The 21,076-nt window shown below is 52.3% G+C and overlaps 2 protein-coding genes and 1 non-coding gene across 5 annotated transcripts; 2 read left to right on the top strand and 1 right to left on the bottom strand.

Moving 5' to 3' along the window:
• Positions 1-1,258: 1,258 nt before the first annotated feature.
• LOC135272238 (platelet endothelial aggregation receptor 1-like) lies at positions 1,259-8,956 on the bottom strand. Its single transcript, XM_064370457.1, is given in 11 exon segments — positions 1,259-1,437; positions 1,645-1,794; positions 1,921-2,023; positions 2,114-2,277; positions 3,013-3,133; positions 3,219-3,393; positions 3,704-3,916; positions 3,993-4,009; positions 4,011-4,130; positions 4,310-4,430; positions 8,676-8,956. Coding segments are annotated over 11 exon segments (1,644 nt in total).
• LOC135272420 (U4 spliceosomal RNA) lies at positions 6,030-6,170 on the top strand. The gene has a single exon (XR_010340566.1). It is a non-coding gene; the product is annotated as a U4 spliceosomal RNA (small nuclear RNA).
• A 7,323-nt stretch (positions 8,957-16,279) lies between the features above and the next one.
• On the top strand, positions 16,280-20,875 carry S100A2 (S100 calcium binding protein A2). 3 transcript variants are annotated; one of them, XM_064370725.1, is made up of 3 exons: positions 16,280-16,619; positions 17,919-18,038; positions 20,390-20,875. In XM_064370725.1, exons 2-3 carry the CDS (start codon positions 17,997-17,999, stop codon positions 20,540-20,542), a joined length of 195 nt encoding a protein of 64 aa, XP_064226795.1. In that variant the 5' UTR covers positions 16,280-16,619; positions 17,919-17,996; the 3' UTR covers positions 20,543-20,875. The 3 variants fall into 3 exon arrangements, with proteins under 3 accessions (XP_064226795.1, XP_012293729.1, XP_064226794.1); XM_012438306.2 differs by having other exon boundaries at positions 17,885-18,038; XM_064370724.1 differs by lacking the exon at positions 16,280-16,619 and adding an exon at positions 18,530-18,651 and having other exon boundaries at positions 17,885-18,038.
• Positions 20,876-21,076: the final 201 nt, after the last annotated feature.

Here is a 21,076-nt window from a genome sequence, read left to right as displayed (position 1 = left end):
GCAGGCTACCCATGTGACAAAGGGCTAATATCCAGAATATACAAAGAACTAAAACAAATTTACAAGAAAAAAACAAAAAACCCATCAAAAATTGGGTGAAGGATATGAACAGACACTTTTCAAAAGAAGACAATTATGCAGCCAACAACCATATGAAAAAATGCTCATCATCACTGGTCATTAGAGAAATGCAAATCAAAACCACATTGAAATACCATCCCATGCCAGTTAGAATGGTGATCATTAAACAATCTAGAGACAACAGATGCTGGAAAGGATGTGGAGAAAGAGGAAAGCTTTTACACTGTCAATGGGAGTGTAAATTAGTTCAACCATTGTGGAGGACAGTGTGGTGATTCCTCATGGATCTAGAAATAGAAATACCATTTGACCCAGCAATCCCATTACTAGGTATATACCCAAAGGATTATAAAACATTCTAACATAAAGACACATGCAGACATATGTTCATTGTGGCACTGTACAATAGCAAAGACTTAGAACCAACCCAAATGCCCATCAACGATAGACTGGATAAAGGAAATGTGGCGCATACACACCATGGAATACTATGCAGCCATAAAATAGGATTAGTTCATGTCCTTTGCAGGGACATGGATGAAGCTGGAAACCATCGTTCTCAGCAAACTGACAGAAGAACAGAAAAACCAAACACCGCATGTTCTCACTCATAAGTAGGTATTGAACAATGAGAACACCCGGACACAGGGAGGGGAACGTCATACACTGAGGCCTCTTGCAGGGTGGGGAGCTAGGGGAGAAATAGCAGGAGGTGGGGGGAATGGGAAGGGATAACATTAGGAGAAATACCTAATGTGGGTCACATGGGGATGGATGCAGCAAACCACCATGGCGTGTGTATACCTATGTAACAATTCTGCACAATCTGCACGTGTACCCCAGAATTTAAAGTATAATTAAAAAAAGAAAAAAAAACCTGTAATCAAATTAAAACTGAAAATTTCACAGATTTGTGGAAATTAAACAATAAATTCTTTTTTTGTTGTTGTTTTGAGATGGAGTTTGACTCTTTTATTGCCCAGGCTGGAGTGCAAAGGCATGATCTCAGCTCAGAATTCTCTGTCCTGGAGATGAAGGCAGGAAGTATTTATCCATAGTCTTCTTTCACTTCCCTTCACTACCATCATTTGTCAAGTCTGGGCCCATATGCATTGACTCCCCTATGCCTCCCAGTTGTACACACAGAAGCATTCCATGAGTGCCCTGTACTGCAGAATCATAGGAGCCCCAGACCAAAAAGAAAGAGGTATGCAGTATGGTCCTGCAGAGCAACTTTATCAGGTATCTCCTGTACAAAGCCCATCCAAGCCTGCATGAAAAGGGCCATATGACAGGAAGAGTGGTTCCTGCACTTGCAGGGCACACAGCGTTTGCCGTAGTGGCCAGGCTGACAGGCTGGGAGAAAGGGGCACTGGTGATTGGGGGCAGAGGCCAACCCTCAATCCGCCCTTACCCCACTGTCTCCCTCCCTTCTTCCCACTGCAGTAACTAGCCTGAAGACGGGTCAGAGGAAGAGACCAAGGGGGATGCAGAGGGGAGAGCTCTAGCATCTGACACCACACTGCCCCCTGCTGGTGGCAGGTGGAGGGGGCAGTAGGGAGCCTCATCTCTGGCAGGAGGGGCCTCGGAATCTGGGTGCACACACACAGTTGCCATTCTCAGGGAGGCAAGTGCCCCCATTCTTGCAGGTGCAGGTGTTGCTACAGTTGACTCCCCATAAGCCCTCAGGGCAGGGCAGGTGGCAGAGGGTGCCTGTGGGAGACAGCAGTCAGGTGTGCCTGGGTGGGCCCCCTTCAGTTCCAGTGGGCTCTTCTGGACACATTTCCTATGGGGCACATCATCCAATCCACAGTAGGCCTGGGGCCCCAGAATGCTCACCCATCCAGCCAGCCTCACACTGACAGCATCCATGAACCGGGTCACAGCCATCAGAGCGGTCACAGTCACAGCGACTGGCACAACCTTCTCCAAATTGCCCCTTCTTGGAAAAGGAGTGGAGAGCAAATAGGCCAGTCAGCTGGGGGACACCATGCCCTCCCTCCCCCAGGCAGACAGGCTGTGCAGCACTCACCGGGCAGGGCAGCTGGCAGCGGGCCCCATGCCACCCAGGGGTGCAGGTACAGGCTCCAGTTTGGGGGCTGCAGACTCCCTCCTGGGCACACTGGCAGCTGGCATTGCAACCGAAACCCCAGGTTCCGGATGGGCAGGGCACAGAGCAGTTACCACGCTGCCAACCTGGAGGAGGGGCCTGGTAGGTAGGCATGGGGACCCAGCTCCCCTCCTGAGCAAGCACACAGTAGGAGCTGGCTGGGACAGATCCTACTATGCTATGAGCTAGGTGGATGGGGTGTTCACGGCACCATACAGGAGAAAAGCCTACAAACTATTCGATGCCGAGCAGAAGCCTAACTGCCTTCCAGTGAGGTACCACCCCATTCTGGGGCTGGGGTGCCTTCTGCAAAATAAAGGGGATGGCAGTAAACCCAAATGCTTACAGGGGTCCCATCAGGTGGCTAAATGAGTTCCACAGAGGATGTGCCAGACAACAGGGAGTAGTGGGGACTGAAGATGGGAGACTTGTTGAACTTAATGGAGAGCTAGCCAAACAGAACACAGCTGTATCAGAATCCAGTCTGAAGGTTGCCCACGTGCCACGCTGGCAGATCTGAGGCCCTTCCCAGCACCGCAATTGTGTTTATGACTGAAGGTGAGGGATGTTCACCAGGGAGGTGTCTTTTGGCCTCGGCCTTCAAGGACAAGTAAGATATTTGTGGTTGAAGAAAGCAAAGTGGATATTCCAGGAAGGAAATAGCCTGGATGCTTTCCCTCCGTCCAGCTGCTGCCCCTTCCACCCTTACCTTGCAGCCACTCCCCCGCCCTTGGCCTACCCATACTCTTGGACTCGCCCTTCTTCCCTTGCCCGTCCCCCAGTCCCTCAAGTCTTCTCTCTGGGAAACTCCATCCAATCACCTTCCTTGCAGACGCACTCGCCATGGATGGGTGAGCAAGCGATGGCATTTTCACAGGAGCAGCGTGACGAACAGTTGACACCGTAAGTGTCCGGAGGACAAAGACTAGCACAGTGAGGGCCCTGAAAAAGGGTGAGCGGTGAGAGGGGCGGCCCATTCCTTGGCCTCTCCGCCGGCCTGTCTTCCTCGCAGCGGGGCGCGCCTCACCGTGTAGCCTGGCGCGCACTGGCAGAGGCTGCTGGCAGCCTGGCAGACCCCGCCGTGCAGGCAGAGACAGTGCTCCTGGCACCCCGGCCCGTGCGTGTCCTGCGGGCAGCTCTCATTGCAGTGGAGGCCCGCCCAGCCCGGCAGGCAGGAGCACTCCCCGTTCATCGGGTGGCAGCTGGGGGCGGAGGCGGGGGCGCGGCGCGGTCTGAGCTGGGCCAGGGCAGACCGGCTTCCCCGACCCCTCCGCGTAGTGGGATTCGCACATCGCTGGGGCAAGGGGGCCACTAGGGAGGCTCCGCGCTATCCCGAAAACGGGATTGAGGCAAGTAGTAGTACCCCAGGCTCCTCCGGGCCCCCGAGGCCCCTCCCTTTCCCCTTCTGTGACACCTGTCCCCCTTGGATATGCCCCTGGCGCTGTGGCGACCTCCGCCCGAAGACCTCTCCATTGGCCTCCTGATCCGTTGACCACGTGTCCCGCGGCCCACCTGAGGCTGTGCTCCGGGTCGCAGGTGCAGGGGGCCTGGCAGCTGAGACCGTAGAAGCCGTCGGGGCAGAGGCGCTTGGTGCAGCGGTCCCCAGTGAAGACCTGTTCGCACAGACACGCGCCGTTGGCGGGGAAGCAGCGGGCGTCCGGGCCGCAGTCGCACGTCTCAGCACAGTCCTGCCCGAAGCGCCCCACCGGGCACTCCTCCCGGCACCTGGGCACCTAGCCGAGTGAGCCTGGTGGCGCCCCACCTCCTTCCGCCCGCCTCCCCCCTGCGCCACGCCACTCACCTATCCCCAGTGTAACCCCGGAGCGCAGCAGCACTGACCCGTGAATCGGTCGCAGAGGCCGCCGTTGTGACAGCGACATTTCTGGGAGCAGTTCGGTCCGTGGAAGCCCTCTGGGCAGGGCAGGGAGCAGATGATGCCCTGTGAGGATGAGAGGTCAACAGGGTCAGGCACCCATCCTCCTCCCCAAGGCCACAGTATCCCTGACACCCCCATACCCACAGAGCTCACCCCTCACTCACACCCTCCTTGGAGCCCTGCTTAGCACCACCCACAGAATACACCCCACACCCCATGCCCACAGGCCCCACCCTCCATACCATCCAGCCAGCGGGGCAGCTGCAGGAGCCCTTCGGGGCTTGGAAGACACCTCCATTTTGGCAAGGATGGGTGCTGGGGCAGAAGAAGCCAGCAGTGCCCTGGGGGCAGGACAGTTCACAGCTGCAGGACAGAGCAGGTGAGGTCAGCATGCAAACAAGCAATAACCGCTTCCCCTCTTGCCTCCAAGGGCTGTCCCCCCCAACCCCCACCTCAGGACTTAGTGATTCACACTTCCTCTTCCCCGCTGGGGACTATCAGTCAGAAAGCAAAGGGTTCCAGGACTGGAAATGGCAGGGACACCCTAGCACAGCAGGTGGGGGTAAGCAAGAGCCAGGAGTGGCATGGCACGTGTGCCTCCTGGGTGTCCGCCTCCTCACCTGCTCTTGGGAATACCTGTGCTACTGCAATGGGCTGGACTCCACGAGTGCCTCCACAAGGCCCCATCCTGATTTCCACCTAGGTGCACCTGCTCCCTCCTGGGACTCCCCAGCTCCCCCTGCACCCCGCCTTGCGACAGGGTTCTCTGGGTCCTTGTCCCAGCTTCCCTTTACAGCACGCCTCCACACACGTGCTGCTTGATGTTATCTTCACAGCCACCTTCCATGTAGACAATACTACTCCCGTTTTACAGACAGCAAACAAGCTCACGAAGCGTCAGTGGTTTGCTCATTCCACTAGTGAGGTGGGATAGGATCCACTGGGACCACGGTCCTGGCCTCCACACCCTCCCCACACTTGGGGCCCTGTCTGAGCCACCTCATTTCCCCGTGTATGTGTGTGTGCTCCTGTGTCTGCGACCTCGTTAATGTGTCATTCCCCCCGTTACAAACTCCTGGGGTCAAGCAATCTGCTTGTATTAGCCTCCCAAAGTGCTTGGATTACAGGCATGAGCCACACCACACCTGGCCCACTCTCTCTCTCTCTCTTTCTTTCTTCTCTCTTTCTCCTTCCTTCGTTCCTTCATTTGTTCCTTCCTTCCTTCCTTTGTTCTTTCCTCTCTCTCTCTCCTCCTCCCTCCCTCCTTCCCGTCTTTTCTTTTGTTGATAGGGTCTTTTTCTGTTGCCCAGGCTGGAGAGGAGTGGTACAATTATGGTTCACTGCAGCCTTGACTTCCTGTGCTCAAGTGATCCTCCTGACTCAGCCTCCTGAGTAGCTGGGACTACGGACATGAGCTACCATGCCCAGCTAATATATATAGTTTAAATCCCAGCTACCTGGGAGGCTGAGGCAGGAGAATTGCTTGAACCCAGAAGGCGGAGGTTGCGGTGAGCAGAGAGTGTGCCATTGCATTCCAGCCTGGGTGACAGAGCGAGACTCTGTCTCAAAAAAAAAAAAAAAAAAATATATATATATATATATACATATATATAGTTTAAAAATTTTTGAATTTTCATTTTTATATATAGAGATGATCTCTCGCTATGTTGCCCAGACTGGTCTGGAATTCCTGACCTCAAGCGATCCTCCTGCTTTGACCTCCCAAAGTGCTGAGATGACAGGTCTGCTCCCTGCCTCTTCTTTCCTTCTTAGGAAAAGATGTTTATCTAACCAGAAGCTGGGCAGGTTCAGAAGGTCATTCTTTATCGCTTCCCTGAGGGATGCTTTTGTTCTGAGAGACTAATTCTTGTGCATCTTTATGACTGCAAAATAAACCCAAACATTCCAGGAATTAGCTCAGTTTCTTCCCAGAAGTAAAGTTCCTTTGAGAATCCAAATGCAAGCTTTGCGCAGTGGCAGTATCGTAGCCAATGAGGTTTATCCGAGGCGCGATTATTGCTAATTGAAAACTTTTCCTAATACCCCACCATGACAACTTGAAATATAGTCGGCGTTGGCAATTTTTGGCAGTTTCTATGGAGACTGAATTAAAAAAAAAAAAAAAAGAGAATCCAAATGCAAAGAGGCTGGTTGGTGAATGCAGAGCCCAGAGGTGGATGAACTGAAAGGGTTGCTTGAGTAAGCCTACTTACTGGTGTGTGTCTATCTCCCGGTAGGGAACCAGTTTCTTATTTTGAAATGGGGGGAAGCATTGTACTGGATCAAGCAAGTTGTCACCAAAGTCCATTATTTTTGAAGCTAGACTTAGTTGTTTTACCAATTATAATGAGAAAAATCCGGGAATTTCCAAACTACGAGAAATAATGTAGCAAATTAACAGATTATCCTCAATTTTAGGGTTTTTCTTTACTATTTTTCTTAAACTAACATCTGATACTTGGAGATGGCAAAAAGTGGGCTCAAAGGATAAATAAATATTGACGGGGAGACCGGGAGTCGATCATAGTCCTTGTAGTTTAGTGGATGTGGGGTTTGGTCATAGTTTGATGTCGCTGATACATCAGATGGCCCCATCTTAGACATGACATTAGTTCTCAGTATACGTCACAGTTTCTTCTTTTTTTTTTTTTTGAGATGGGGTCTTGCTCTGTCACCCAGGTTGGAGTACAACGGCGTGATCTCTGCTCACTGCAACCTCCGCCTCCTGGGTTCAAGCAATTCTCCTGCCTCAGCCTCCCGAGTAGCTGGGATTAGAGGTGTGAGCCACCACGCCCAGCTAATTTTTGTATTTTTTGTAGAGTAAGGGTTTCACCATGTTGGCCAGGCGGGTCTCGAACTCGTGACCTTGTGATCCACCTGCCTCAGCCTCCCAGAGTGCTGGGATTACAGGCGCGAGCCACAACACCCAGCGCTTCCTTCTTTTAGTAAGAGACGCTTTGACCACACTGGCTAATCATAGCACCCCATCTCCCTGGCAACAGAAATTGGCCCATGGCTGAGTACAAAGCAGGGGCAATCAGGGCTCTTCTCTGGATTAATATATAAATAATGCATTTACAAAGCTGGAGCAGTCTGTGGCCACGGTCCTCATTAAATGGAGAGGCTCTGCTATGCTACATTAAGGGTGACACCCACATGCAAAAAGACACAAACAGCATAAGAGAAGAATGGATGAATGAATGGTGTTGAGTTCCTCATTCTGGTCCCCACGGCTGTGGTTTATGGATCCTGCAAATTATCACAGTGACCTTATGCGATGTAACTCAATACACCACCTTTTTACTTCGGTGAGGTTGAATTAAACTTGTCTCTTTTAGCTGAAAGATCTTGATTGACAGAATTAGAATATGGTAGAGTCAAGATTCAAATCCAGAATCCAGAGTCTTAACTCCTTTGCATAACCATTTCCTAGTATTAGACATTCATCTTCAGAAACGTCTTTCTTTAAACCATTTCCTCATGAGCAACACATATACTATTAAAAATCACTGCTCACTCTCGAGGGTCACCTTTCTTTTTCTGAAGCTTCCCTTAGTCCCTTTCTAAGATTTAAAAAGCAACTTGAATTTATCAGAACACAGAATGCATCTCTTAAGTTGGGTGTTTCTGGGAAGATTGTGAATCACCTGATTTATGTTGATTCCTGTTAGCACCAGTTTCAGTTTAACCAAGTGACCTTGTTCCTTCTTGGCCCTCTATGCTGGCAAATAGTGGAGCTTAGCTTCGGACTCAAGCCTGCCTGACACCCAGGCCTATGGCCTTGCCAGGACAGCAGCAGCCTCTGGCGCCAGGAGACCATGAGAGCTGGCAGGCCAGGGTGGAAATATCCCGTGTTCTTGAGCTAGGTGTCAGGCATCAGAACTCAGGAACTATGACACACTGACATTATTATTATTATTATTTTGTATAACTCAGTCTATTGACCAGGGTGGTCTTGAACTCAGCCTCAAGCGATTCTCCTGCCTCAGCTTTCTAGTGCTGGGATTACAGGTATGAGCCACCATGCTCAGCCTGATACATTGACTTTGTGTAAGGAGTTGTAGGTTGGGGAGGCAAGTCCCAGCGGGACCTGAGGCCCAGTGGGAAAGGGTACAGAGTGGCTAGCTTTTTCTAACCTGCTTTCATTAGGGCAGGAATGATGGTGGAGCTGGTGGGAGGTTAGGCGCACAAGGAGTGGTTTCTTCCTGAGCAGATCCCCCTGGGGAATGGCCCAGGGTAACAGTGTAGATAATAACAGAGTGGCTGAGGCGGAGGGAGGCCTGGGGATTAGGGTTTCTGAGGGTGCTAATTGTTCACATCCTTCTTTCTTTTGGTTTCTGAGAAAAAGGACTCAAGCCAAGCTCCGAGTGTCAGCTGTGAACCAGCCAATGTAATTTGGAGCTGAGGCCGAAAAGATCTTCCTATTCCTCTCCCATTGCTTCTTCTTTTTTTCTTTTCACATGAAAGTTTTTAGTTTATTAAGCTTCTCGTGAAAAATCCACCACAGCCATAGATAACATCATGGCAGCACTTTTACCCCTTCGGCTGTGATCCGATCTCCAGATCACTTTTTGCCAGCGCCAACATCGGCCTTTGAGTCCCCCTGACTTCCTTCTTCTGTTCCTGCGTTCCTTTCGTTGCTCTCTTGAGGTCTTTTTCTTCTCACACAGGCCACGTCTTGCAAATCTATGTTTGGGTTTCTTTTTCTTTGTATAATCCAGGGAACCATCAATCATGCCAAAGTCAGCCGTCTTGCCACCACCAACATGAGTTCTGAACCCAAACACAAAGATGACATCCAGGGTGGTCTTGTACGCTTTGGCTGGTTTTTCCCGAATTTCTGTCTTAGGCGCTGTTGCCTTCCCGGGGTGAAGGACATCAATGACCATTGTTTCCTCTGGAGTCGTCGGTTGGTCGTGAACTTTCTTTCTTTTCTTTTTTTTTTTGAGACAGTTTCGCTCTTGTTACCCAGGCTGGAGTGCAATGGCGCGATCTCGGCTCACCGCAACCTCCGCCTCCTGGGTTCAAGCAATTCTCCTGCCTCAGCATCCCGAGTAGCTGGGATTACAGGCGCGCACCACCATGCCCAGCTAATTTTTTTTGTATTTTTAGTAGAGACGGGGTTTCATCTTGTTGACCAGGATGGTCTCGATTTCTTGACCTCGTGATCCACCCGCCTTGGCCTCCCAAAGTGCTGGGATTATAGGCGTAAGCCACCGCGCCCGGCCAGTCGTGAACTTTCTAGTGTGGATAGTTAACTGTGTCGTTTATGATGGCGGCCTATCCTCAGACAGCCAGGGAGGAAAAGAGCTCCCGTTGCTTCTTGAGCAGACCTTTCTTGTACTTCTTGATGACCCTCGCGGTGGTGGGTCATCAGTGCAGGTGGGGAGCGCAGGAGGCTGGTGCGTCTTCCCGGGGCCAGACAGGCTGGGGAGAGGAAGCTGCAGTGAGAAGGCACAGAGCCGAGCCTGCTCAGAGCCTATCCCTCAGTCACACCTGTTGCCCTGGGAGAGGCAGAGAGTGGTGGAGAGAAGAGTGGGTGGCTCCTCCCCGCTGAAAAACTCTTTTGAGAGTTGGGTGTTAGATTGTTCCCTCCCCAAAACACTGGCATTGGCAAGAAGAGTTTCTGGTGACATAGGAGAAAGCTGGTTCTCTAGAATAGTAGCGAGTCAGTGTTCAGGAGGTTCTGAGGGTGGAGGGAGAGGATTTAGAGCATATCTGGAAAAGTGGTGTTGGAGGGAGGAGAGAGGATGGTGGTGACGAGGGAGAGTGCTTGTGCCTCTGCGTCAGGTTCTGGGGATATGGGGCATTGACAATACTCAGTGCTACTTCCCAGGAGCCCAGCCTAGTGGGAGACACACATATATAAACAGTCACAATTAAACATAAGAAGTAATGGGATGGCCGGGCACGGTGGCTCACACCTGTAATCCCAGCACTTTGGGAGGCTAAGGTAGGCGGATCACAAGGTCAGGAGTTTGAGACCAACCTGGCTAATATGGTGAAACCCTGACTCTACTAAAAACACAAAAATTAGCCGGGTGTGGTGACGGGCACCTGTAGTCCCAGCTACTCAGGAGGCTGAGGCAGGAGAATCGCTTGAACCTGGGAGGCGAAGGTTTCAGTGAGCTGAGATCACGCCATTGCACTCCAGCCTGGGCAACAGACTGAGACTCCGTCTTAAAAAAAAAAAAAAAAGGAAATAATGGGATAGAGCAATGGCAAGGGGCTGCAGACGCACACAAGAGGAACACTAGCTGTGAGTGCATGTGTGTGTGCACACTCTCCTGCTTTAGCAGGTGGGAGGCTGGGAAGTAGCTTCCAGGATGCTGCATGGAGGCGATGATCTTTGAGTGAGTTTTTTTTTTTTTTTGAGATGGAGTTTCGCTCTTGTTACCCAGACTGGAGTGCAATGGCGCGATCTCGGCTCACTGCAACCTCTGCCTCCTGGGTTCAAGCAATTCTCCTGCTTCAGCCTCCTGAGTAGCTGGGATCACAGGCACGCGCCACCATGCCCAGCTAATTTTTTGTATTTTTAGTAGAGACGGGGTTTTACCATGTTGACCAGGATGGTCTCGATCTCTTGACCTCGTGATCCACCCTCCTTGGTCTCCCAAAGTGCTGTTGAGTGAGTTTAAAGGATGATTAGGATCAACAGGTGGACCCCCCGAAGAAGGGCTTTTCAAGAGAATGTGAGGTACAGGCAGGTGCTTGGAAGCACAGAAGGGTGTGGCACACACAGCAGTGTAGTTGCTGTGCTGGCGGAGTCATGCCATGCAAGGCGGCCTTCTTTTGAACGTTATGGGAGTTCACTAAACATTTGAATCTGGGGTGACATGCTTGGATTTGAATTTCAGGAAGATTCCTCTGGTGGCAGAGCTGAGAAGGAGTTAGAGTGGCGGGGGGCAAGGGTGGAGGTGGGAGGGGAGTTGGGATGTGCTTGCAGTAGTTCAGGAGCAGGATGGTGCTGAGGGAACTAAGGCAGCGTGGACAGAGCGGAGGGCTATTTACAAGGTGGAGACAGTAGGTTGACTGACCAACATCTGGAGGGCAGGGATGGGGAAGCAGGAGGCTAGAGGACTGGTGACAGCCACATTTCTGGTTTGGCTGATTGGGTGGATGGTGTTGTTATTTGTGGTAGGGGGAAGCCAAGAGGAGGTGGGACATTTGAGAAAGGGTTCTTTTAAGCTTATTTTATTGCACTATTACTTTTTTGAGACAGGGTCTCACTCTGTTGCCCAGGCTAGAGTGCAGTGATGCGGTTGTAGTTCACTGCAATCTCCACCTCCCAGCTTCAAGCTATTCTTGTGCTTCAGCCTCCCGAGTTGCTGGGATTACAGGTGTGCGCCACCACACCCGGCTAATTTTTGTGTTTTTAGTAGAGATGAGGTTTTGCCATGTTGGGCAGGCTGATCTTGAACTCTTGGCCTCAGGTGATCTGCCTGCCTTGGCCTCCATTCTGGGATTACAGGCATGAGCCACCATGCCCAGTTTCTTTTATGTTTATATTAAATCTAGATTAGGCTGGATATGGTGGTTCGCGCTGGTGTCCCAGCACTTTGGGAGGCCGAGGCAGGAGGATTGCTTGAGCTCAGGAGTTCAAGACCAGTCTGGGCAACATGACAAAATTCTGTCACCACAAAAAAATGCAAAAAAATAGCTGGTCATGGTGCCATGCGCTTATAGCCCCAGCTACTCGGGAGGTTGATGTGGGAGGATCACTTGAGCCCAGGAGATTGAGGCTGCAGTGAGCTGTGATGGTGCCACTGTACTCCAGCCTTGGCGACAGAGTGAGACTATGTCTTTTTTTTTTTTTTTTTGAGACAGAATCTTGCTCTGTCACCAGGCACCAGGCTGGAGTGCAGTGGCTCGACCTCGGTTCACTGCAACCTCTGCCTCCCAGGTTCAAGCGATCCTCTTGCCTCAGCCTCCTGAGTAGCTGGGACTACAGGCGCACGCCACCACGCCCAGCTAATTTTTGTATTTTTAGTAGAGATGGGATTTCACCATGTTGGCCAGTATGGTCTTGATCTCTTGACTTCATGATCCGCCCACCGTGGCCTCCCAAAGTGTTGGAATTACAGGCGTGAGCCCCTGCCCCTGGCGACTGTGTCTTAAATAAGTAAATAAATAAACAAAAATTAAAAAGAATCCAGGCAAGAGGTCATTTGAAGGCAAGAGGAAAAGATGCCAGAATCAGAGATGGGGATAAGATGGGCTTCTGCTACCTGGTGAGGTTGAGAAATGAGACAGGCTGGGTGGGGGAGCGGTGGAGAGAGGATGGGCAGAGAGACTGAGGCTGGTCTTAATGGAAAAGGAATGTAGGGCTCTCAGGGTTATCGGGATGGTTGGAGCTTCTAGAAAAGGTTTAGCATTGTGACCACCTGTGTTCATCAGGCCTCCCCACCCCTTACTAATTGTGTGAATCTGGGGAGACTTTGAGTCTCAGTATTCTCCTCTGTGAAGTGGGGTCAGCTGGTTCTAACTTCCTGGGATTGTTGTGTGAATTAAATGGGGTAATATACAGCGAGCACCTGATGCATAGCAGGTGCTTAGAAATTTCAGCCTGCATCCCTCCAGCAAAGGATATGAACACACCCATTGTGAGTGGCAAATCCAGAATGGCCCGAACCCAATGTGATAACGTGGGTCCTCGCATGCTGGTCATGCTGTTGGGAGACACTTATGGATCCAATTAGTAAAACAGGGGAAATAAATCATTTAATGCAGTTTGCTAAGAGAGAATATGTCAGAACTTCTTTTGTGGGGCGGGGGCATGACAAAGGGGATCCTTCTGCTGAAAACGTTTACGCTCAGGTTTGTGGCACCACTCAGCCGAGGTCGAAGGTCACACAGCGAGCCAGAAGCAATGCCAGGACTTAAACTAGACCTACGGCCCCACAGCGAGGCCATTTCTCTTTCCCCTGAATGGCCTGGGGAAGGGGGTGGGTGGGCAGAACTTGGCAGTGGCCAGTCCCTCACTTCTGACACCTGATTTCCTCCTGCCCCTATCTCTAGGCTTCCATTGATTGATGGATTGGTTGACACAAGGCCTTGCTCTGTTGTTCAGGCTGGAGTGCAGTGGCACGATCACCGCTCACTGCAGCCTCAAACCCCTAGGCTCAAATGGTCCTCCTGCCTCCTGTCTCCCAAGTAACTATATCCCCAGGCTTTTAAAACGGCTTCCAGGTAGCCGGCTGCCATCTCAGACATCCACCTGGGCTTCTGGGTAGGGACTGTCCCGGAAACCTCATCTATGTGAGGCAGGTGTGGGTGTAGGAAGGCCCCTTGTAAATGAATCAGCACTGCCTCCTCCTGTGTGAGTCTGCAGCGGGGTGCGGGAGGGCCTGGCGGTCAAGAGGGAGGGAGGATGACCGGAGGCTGGCACTGCAATGGCACGCCTCAACCACCAGAGGGCACAAAGCAGCCAGGCAAAACCTGCGGGGCGGCTGGTGGAAAATTTCTGGCACCTGGAGCCCGGAGAGGGGGTGGATGGAATGTGAGGACCCAGCTTCCTTAGGCTGTGCCTGGGCGGAGTCACTGCCTTGGATGTCCACAGGGTCTGCCTGTGTCCTGACTTTTCTGCCTCTGTAGGCAGCTGGAGAATGTCAGAGTGGGATTGGGATCGGACTGTAGGGGCCATTCCATACAACTCTCCTGTCCTGCTGTGGAATTGCTCAAGGGTACACAGTACATTAGTGGCAAATGAATATGATGATCACCAATCTTGGGAATAAGGCCATTCAACGTCCGCATTGGCGGCCTCAGTTCCTAAGACAGAGACATCTGATTAGGACAGGCCTCCAGGAGCTGACCCTGGTGACCCTCAGCTCTGCTGCTGTCTCTCTTTTCCTCCCTGGCTTTTCCATCTGACTGCCTCTTTGCTCCTGTCTCTGTCTCTGCCCGCTAGGGGGTTTGCATGGCTCCCTCACTGGGTCCTGGGAGCTGTGTTTCCTGCTGTCACTCCACAGGGATTTGTAGCTCTCTGATGCTGTTTTCCAACCCAGCGTCTCTGTTCCACTCTTGGGATCCAGAGGAGAGGTGCTTATTTTGTAGTATAGTCAGTGGTGTGATTTCAGGGGGTGAGAGGGACTCCCTGGCTCCTAAGCGCTCCTCCAGTGCCCCTGTTGCCATGCGGTTGCTGTAAACACTGGTTGGCACCCGGTGTGGGCAAGACCCTTACCTCATGCAGAAATGAGTAAGACTGATGAGCTCACCATGTGTGGGGTGAGGCTGAGAGAAAGCAAGTACACAAGTGACTCAGTCAAAATCGGATGCTCTAAGTACACACGAGAAGGGCAAAAGGGGTGCTTTGTACAGGACAGAGCAGGTGGAGACTGAATCTGGTTGGGCCCTGGGAAGGCTCTCTGCCGTGGGTGGCATTTTGTTGGCCTTCGAAGGGTGGGGTGGGATTTCAGCAGGAGAGAAGGCGTGGGCACGTGTGGGCACATTCTGCGCAGACGGGTCAGCACAAGCTTAGGGGCTTGGCCACACTAGCTGCATGTGCCTCTGTGTTCAAGGAACACCAAGCAGTGGGCGGAGTCAGGAGCGTCTCACCGCCAGGCTTTAAAAAATTTTTAAATTTAAATTTTATTTTATTTTCATTTTACAAGTTTTGGGATACATGTGCAGAACGTGCAGGTTTGTTACGTAGGTGTACATGTGCCATGGTGGTTTGCTGCACCCATCAACCCGTCATCTAGGTTTTAAGCCCTGCATGCATTAGGTATTTGTCCTAATGCTCCCTCTCCCCTTGCCCCCTGCCCCCAACCCCAATCCCGCCGACAGACCCTGGTATGTGATGTTCCCCTCCCTGCGTCCATGTGTTCTCATTGTTCAACTCCCACTTATGAGTGAGAACATACCTCCAGGCTTTAAGGGATAGCCATGGGGATGCATTGCAGTTTCTGAGCAGGGAGGACTCTGCGGAGGCCCTTAGTTCAAAGGAAAGAATGCTTGTGAAAAGCGATGCATTGCACTCCTTGTCCCTCACCTTCAGTGTGAAGGGTGTTTATTCCGAGTTCTACCTGAAGTAGGCTTCATGGGAAGACAAGTAGCATGAGAGTTCAAGTGCCGAGAGTAGCAGGGGACACTGGGTGGCTGTGCCAAGGTGTAGAAGAGGACACTGGGGCCCCCAAGACCTGGCTTCATGTACACTGCTCAGGCTGGTCCCCAGGTGACACAGTGACCGCCAGGAAGGGATCAGCCTGTTCTCAGTCTGATCCTTCTCCGGCTCCCCCTGGCAGGCCCGTGCGGGGTCTCTGTGACAGTGCTCTCTCCCTGCCGGGCTGGGCTGGGGCTTCCGCCTGCTGCTCTGGGACTGCTGCTGCCCTGGCCCTGGAGGAGGAGGGTGGTGCCGCTGAGTCACTGCCTGGGCATCTGGGCCTGGAACCTCTGGGTGAGTCATCTAGGGCTGGGGTAGAGGGGCTGGGGGAGGGGAAGAAGCTGGGCCACAGGAAGGGCAGTGCCCGGATGCCCAGACTGGGGTTGGGATAGACAAAGGGCCAAGGAGGAAGGGGCCCTGGGAGGGGGCAGCCCTCCCTCTGGCTGGGCTCTGAATGGCCACAGTGTTTGCCTTTCTCTGGGTCTGGGGAGGACAAGTGTGTGGGGGTGGTGAGAAAGGGCTGTGGCTGGGGCCTCTGCTTCAGGCCTGGACTCTGGCTTGTGAAGCTGTCCAGCTGGTGTTTTCAGCCCTGGGTAGGGATGTTCCCCTGCCCACCCACTCAGCCCTCAAGCTGGAGAAGAGGAGGCCAAAGTTTTATTGTTCACCCTTTAACAACTTGAGGCTTCCTTGCACTCCCCACAGACTGTGGCCCAGCCCAGCTGCGGCTGCGCGCAGAGCAACCCCATCTCTCATGGCTTCCCCATCCTTCCAGACCTCTCCCTACGCAGAGGCAGCCTCTGTATTTCTAAGCATGCGTAGTTACTTCATTAACTCATTAAGAGGTATTCTGGTGCTGGCCATTACAAGTAACTGCACTTCGTCCATGCCCTGAAGTCAGTCCTGTCCTTCTCCTCCTGCTGTCCCCTAGCGGCCTCCAGCTTTCCGAGCGTGGCCCCAGGTTGCTTCTGTCTCACACACACAGGCACATGTATGCACACGAGCACGAGGCCATGAAGTCCCAGCGTGTGTCTGCAGTGTCTCGTTCAGGAGCCGGCTGTGACTCACAGGCATGTCATGAGGATGAGGCCTGGCACCAGTCTCAGGCCCCAGGGAAGGGGCTGCCTCCCCTCACCCCTGGCCCAGGCCACCCAGTCCCCATGACACCTCCCACTCCCCACTGTGGCCGGGATGGGCTCAGGGGCTGCCCTTGGCCTGGCCTAGAGCCCTCTGCCAGCTGGTGGTGGAGCTGGCACCCTCTGGGAGGGAGGGGGCGGGGAGGAAATGAGTGGGGATGGTGGGAGGCCAGGCTTTGGCAGGAGCAGGTCGGGGCAGGTTTGGCTTCCTAAAAATGCCAAGTTGGGGGCCAGTGGGGCAAACATATAAATCCTCACCCTGGGAGCCTGGGCGCCTTGCTCTCCTTCCTGGGTTTCTCTTTGCCACCTGATCTGGTGAGTACCTCTGTCCTGCTGGGGACAGGGTCCGGAGGACCGCCCTGGGTCTCTGTCTCTGTCTCCATGGTTCTCTCAATCCAGCTTCCCTGGTGGATCAACCCGGGCGTCTCTGGGCCTTCCACCTCGGAAGAAGCCTCTGTGAAGTGTTGACTGGAGGGTCTTTCTCCAGGTTCCTCTGTGAGGTTGCAGTGCAGGGGTTGCTCTGAGGCCCTCCCCTGGATATCTCAGTCTAGCACCCTTCTTTGGGGATACATGTGGGTGGTGTTACAATAAGAATCCTGAGATGGTTTTGCTTGGCTTTTTGTCATTGCAAAGTCCTGGATTCTAACAGGACTAAGGAGCAGAGGCAGGGGTCTCAAGTGCGAGACTCTGCCTGGGTCACGCGCCCCGCCTCGGTGAAGGGAGGGCTGGCAGGATGGGCCCAGGGCGTGCCCTGCCTCTGGCATAGCTCCTCTGGCCTCACCCCGAAACCTGCCAAAGCGTTCCAGGCTGGTCTGAGCATTCTCACAGGCCTTGCCGCTGAGGTCTGTCCCATCCTGGTCCCAAGGCACTGAACATTTCACTTCTTTAATCCTAATTCCAACAGGATCCTTCCTGGTGGAGAGGATGTTCAGTTGCCCCTACGATACCCAGGCCTCTGTCTGTATACAGGCAGCACCCCTTGACTCAGGGGCCTTCAGGGTGAGGGTAGACACATTCCCTGCCCTCTGAGAGCCCCTAGTCTGAGAGAGGAGACACCCCTAGGGGAGCTTCCAGTTAGATGGCAGAGAGAGACGCCTCTGGCTTCAGGAGCCCCAAGTCTGAGGAGGGAAATGACTCCTTCTGGGGTCTTCCTGCTCATAGCTGTAGCTATGGCAGCCCCCGGCCCGCGCATGTGGTCTGCTCCCCAGTACCTGGGCAGATGCTGTCAAAATGTCAAAATGGGACTCTGGTCACCCTGTCATTTTCCTTCTGGCAGACACTCAAGCGGGGAGCCCCACCCTCAGGGGGGTGTCCCAAGTGCCATCAGAAGAGGCTTAGGGCTCTGCCATTGGTGACTCCCAGACACAAGGGAAACGTTAGCGTCTGCCCTCAGGGTGAGGCAGAGGTATGCCCGTGCCCTCAGGGAAGAACAGTCTGAGGGGGAGATGCAGCCCCTGCCTTCCCATTCAGAGAGGGGCTTTTCGAGGTGGTTTGCGGGCTTAGGGCGGAAGTGGATCCTTCAGGCTGAGCCAAGGCCCCAAGAGCCTCAGCAGGGTCCCCACCACCTGGCACCTCTGCAGCCGCAGGTCCACGATGTGCAGTTCCCTGGAGGAGGCACTGGCTGTGCTGGTCACCACCTTCCACAAGTACTCTGGCCAGGAGGGCGACAAGTTCAAGCTGAGTAAGGGGGAGATGAAGGAACTTCTGCAGAAGGAGCTGCCCAGCTTTGTGGGGGTGAGTGGCACAGGCCCGTGGGGGAGCTCCTGGTGTGAGTGTGGGGGTGCAGGTTAAATCTCTCCTCCAGTTCTGGGTGCCTACCGATGAAGGTGCCAGGCTGGGGTCCAGCCCTCTCCCCACTTTTGCTTCATGGCCCCACTGGAGTGAGGCCTGAGTGGGAGTGCTTTATTTTTTATGTATTTTTATTTATTTATTTTTGAGATGGAATTTCACTCTGTTGCCCAGACAGGAAGTGCAATGGCGTGATCTCGGCTCACCGCAACTGATTCTCCTGCCTCAGCCTCCGGAGTAGCTGGGATCACAGGCATGCGCCACCACGCCCGGCTAATTTTATATTTTTAGTAGAGACGGGGTTTTTCCATGTTGGTTAGGCTGGTCTCAAACTCCCGACCCCAGGTGATCCGCCCGCCTTGGCCTCCTAAAGTGCTGAGATTACAGGTGTGAGCCACCATGCCTGGCTGGGAGTGTTTAATGGCTGTTTCCTCCAGCATTCCAGAGAACTGTGTGCTGTTAGGGCCTTCAGAGTTCATCTGTCTAATCCTGTCATTGGAGAGTTGAGAAACCAGAGCCCAGAAAGGAAAAGTCATTGTCCCAACATCACACAGCACTGGCACGTTCTCTCTCTCTCTTTCTCTTTCCTTTTTTTTTTTTTTGTCGGGGAGGGGACAAGATCTCACTCTGTCACCCATGCTGGATTGTAGCTCATTGTAACTTCAAACTCCTGGGCTCAAGCAATCCTCCCAAGTAGTTGGGACTACAGGCGTATGCCACCATGCCTGGCCAATTTTTAAAAAAAATTTTTGTAGAGATAGAGTCTTGCTATGTTGCCTGGGCTGGGCTTGAACTCCTGGGCTCAAGCAGTCCTCCCATCTTGGCCTCCCAAAGTATTGGAATTACAGATAGGAGCCACTGTGCTTGGCCTTTTCCCATTTTTATATGCCACACTAAGAAAGTGTGTAGGGAGAGAAAAATCCAGCTGAAATATATAGTCTGGGACATTTTGTGGAGAAATGCAGTCAACCCTCAATTTGTCCCCGACCCTCTCTAGCCTGACTCATTGGTGATCCCAAGGTTAGGTGTTGGGCTTTGAACACATGAGGCAGGTCCTTCTTTCCTTTTTTTGTTTTGTGTTTGTGGTTGGTTAAACTTTTCTTTCTTTCTTTTTTTTTTTTTGAGACAGAGTCTTGTTCTGTTGCCAGATGCTAGGCTGGAGTGTAGTGGCGTAATCTCGGCTCACTGCAATCTCTGCCTCCTGGGTTCAAGCAATTCTCCTGCCTCAGCCTCCCGAGTAGCTGGGACTACAGGTGCACACCACCATGCCCAGCTAATATTTTTTGTATTTTTTCGTAGAGATGGGGTTTCACCATGTTGGCCAGTATTGACCTCGTGATCCGACCGCCTCGGCCTCCCAAAGTGCTGGGATTTCAGGCGCGAGCCACCGTGCCTGGAGGTTAAACTTTTCTAATTATTTTGGCTAGTATTAAAAAAGTGTTTTTCAGCTGGGCACGGTGTCCTATGCCTGTAATCCCCACACTCTGGGAAGCTAAGGCAGGAGGATCTCTTAAGCCCAGGAGTTCAACCAACCTGGGCAACATAGCAAGACTTCGTCTCTACAAAAATAAAAATAAAAATTGGCCAGGCACGGTGGCATACGCCTGTAGTCCCAGCTACTTGGGAGGACTGATCGAGCCCAGGAGTTTGAGGTTACAGTGAGCTATGATCCAGCCTGGGTGACAGAGCGAGATCACTCTGGTTGCCAAGACCAGCTTAGGCAACATAGGGAGACCTTGTCTCTACTAAAAATAAACAATTAGCTGGGCGTGGTGGCATGAGCCTGTGGTCCCAGCTACTTGGGAGGCTGAGGTGGGAGGATCACTTGAGCCCAGGAGGTTGAGGCTGCAGTGAGTTGTGATGGTGCCACTGCACTCCAGCCTGGGCAATAGAGCAAGACCTTGCCTTAAAAAATAAAGTGTCCTTCTTTTCTGAATCCACCTGGCTGGTGTTGGGGAGCAGCAGTCTTTGGTTTCCTCATCGACAGAATGGGGTGATGATACCTTATCTCGTTGGGCTCCTGTGGGATTTGAGCTGATGTGTGCTCAGAGGAGTGCCCAGTATCTTCCCTGTGTCCAGGAGGAGGGCACGCTGGAGTTGCTCACCAATGAGCATCGTTTCTCCTTACTCACTGGGCCCTCTTAGTAGCTCCCAGGGCCTCCTGCTCACCATGTACCCAGGTGCCCAGTGGGGAGGAAGAGCTGGGAACCAACTGGAGTGTGTGCGGGGTCTGGGTGTTTGGTGGAGCTGGGGTTGGGGGCTGGCTTGGTGATGAGTGTATTTCCTCTCACTTTCAGGAGAAGGTGGATGAGGAGGGGCTGAAGAAGCTGATGGGCGACCTGGATAAGAACAGAGACCAGCAGGTGGACTTCCAGGAGTATGCTGTTTTTCTGGCCCTCATCACTGTCATGTGCAATGAATTCTTCCAGGACTGCCCAGACCGACCCTGAAGCAGAACTCTTGACTCCCTGCTTTGGATCTCTTGAGCCCAGGACGCTCGATGCCTTTGTGTTTTGTATTCAATAAACGTATTTTTTATCTGTTGATAATATTTTAATTGCTCAGTGATGTTCCATAACCTGGCTGGCTCACCTGGAGTGCTGGAAAATGAGGGCCTCCAGGATCCTGCTCCCTTCTGGGCTCTGACTGTCCTGGAAATCTCTCCAAGGCCAGAGCTGTGCTTTAGGTCTCAATTTTGGGATTTCAAATACTAGCAAAAATTTGGAGATCAAGATAGGTTTCTGACTTTTATTTTGTCAAATAAAGATATGAAAAAGGGCAAATACCATCTACCATCACTGTCATTTCATGAAAAAAGAAAATTTCAGTTCCAATAAAGGAGGAAAGATATAATCTCAGAATAAAGGACAGATCTTAACATTCAATACTGTAAGGAATGAGTTGTACCAGGATCTGTTTCAGAGATATGGATTACTCTAATCAACCCCGCAAAGCTTTATTTAAAGGATTCCTTGTCAGACCAA

The sequence above is a fragment of the Aotus nancymaae genome, unplaced genomic scaffold (genome assembly GCF_030222135.1).
Source record: "Aotus nancymaae isolate 86718 unplaced genomic scaffold, 86718_ANA_hifiasm-v0.15.2.pri h1tg000108l, whole genome shotgun sequence".
NCBI classification, from domain to species: domain Eukaryota; kingdom Metazoa; phylum Chordata; class Mammalia; order Primates; family Aotidae; genus Aotus; species Aotus nancymaae.
Note: the sequence above shows the minus strand (reverse complement) of the source record. Positions and strands in the feature narration are given on the sequence as shown.

What these genes read in the sequence shown, in the direction of transcription:
- S100A2 (XM_012438306.2), top strand. Translation starts at nt 17,898, where the DNA reads ATGTGCAGTTCCCTGGAGGAGGCACTGGCTGTGCTGGTCACCACCTTC. An exon ending in AGCTGCCCAGCTTTGTGGGG is followed by an intron (nt 18,039 to 20,389) that starts GTGAGTGGCACA and finishes TCTCACTTTCAG; the next exon opens with GAGAAGGTGGATGAGGAGGG.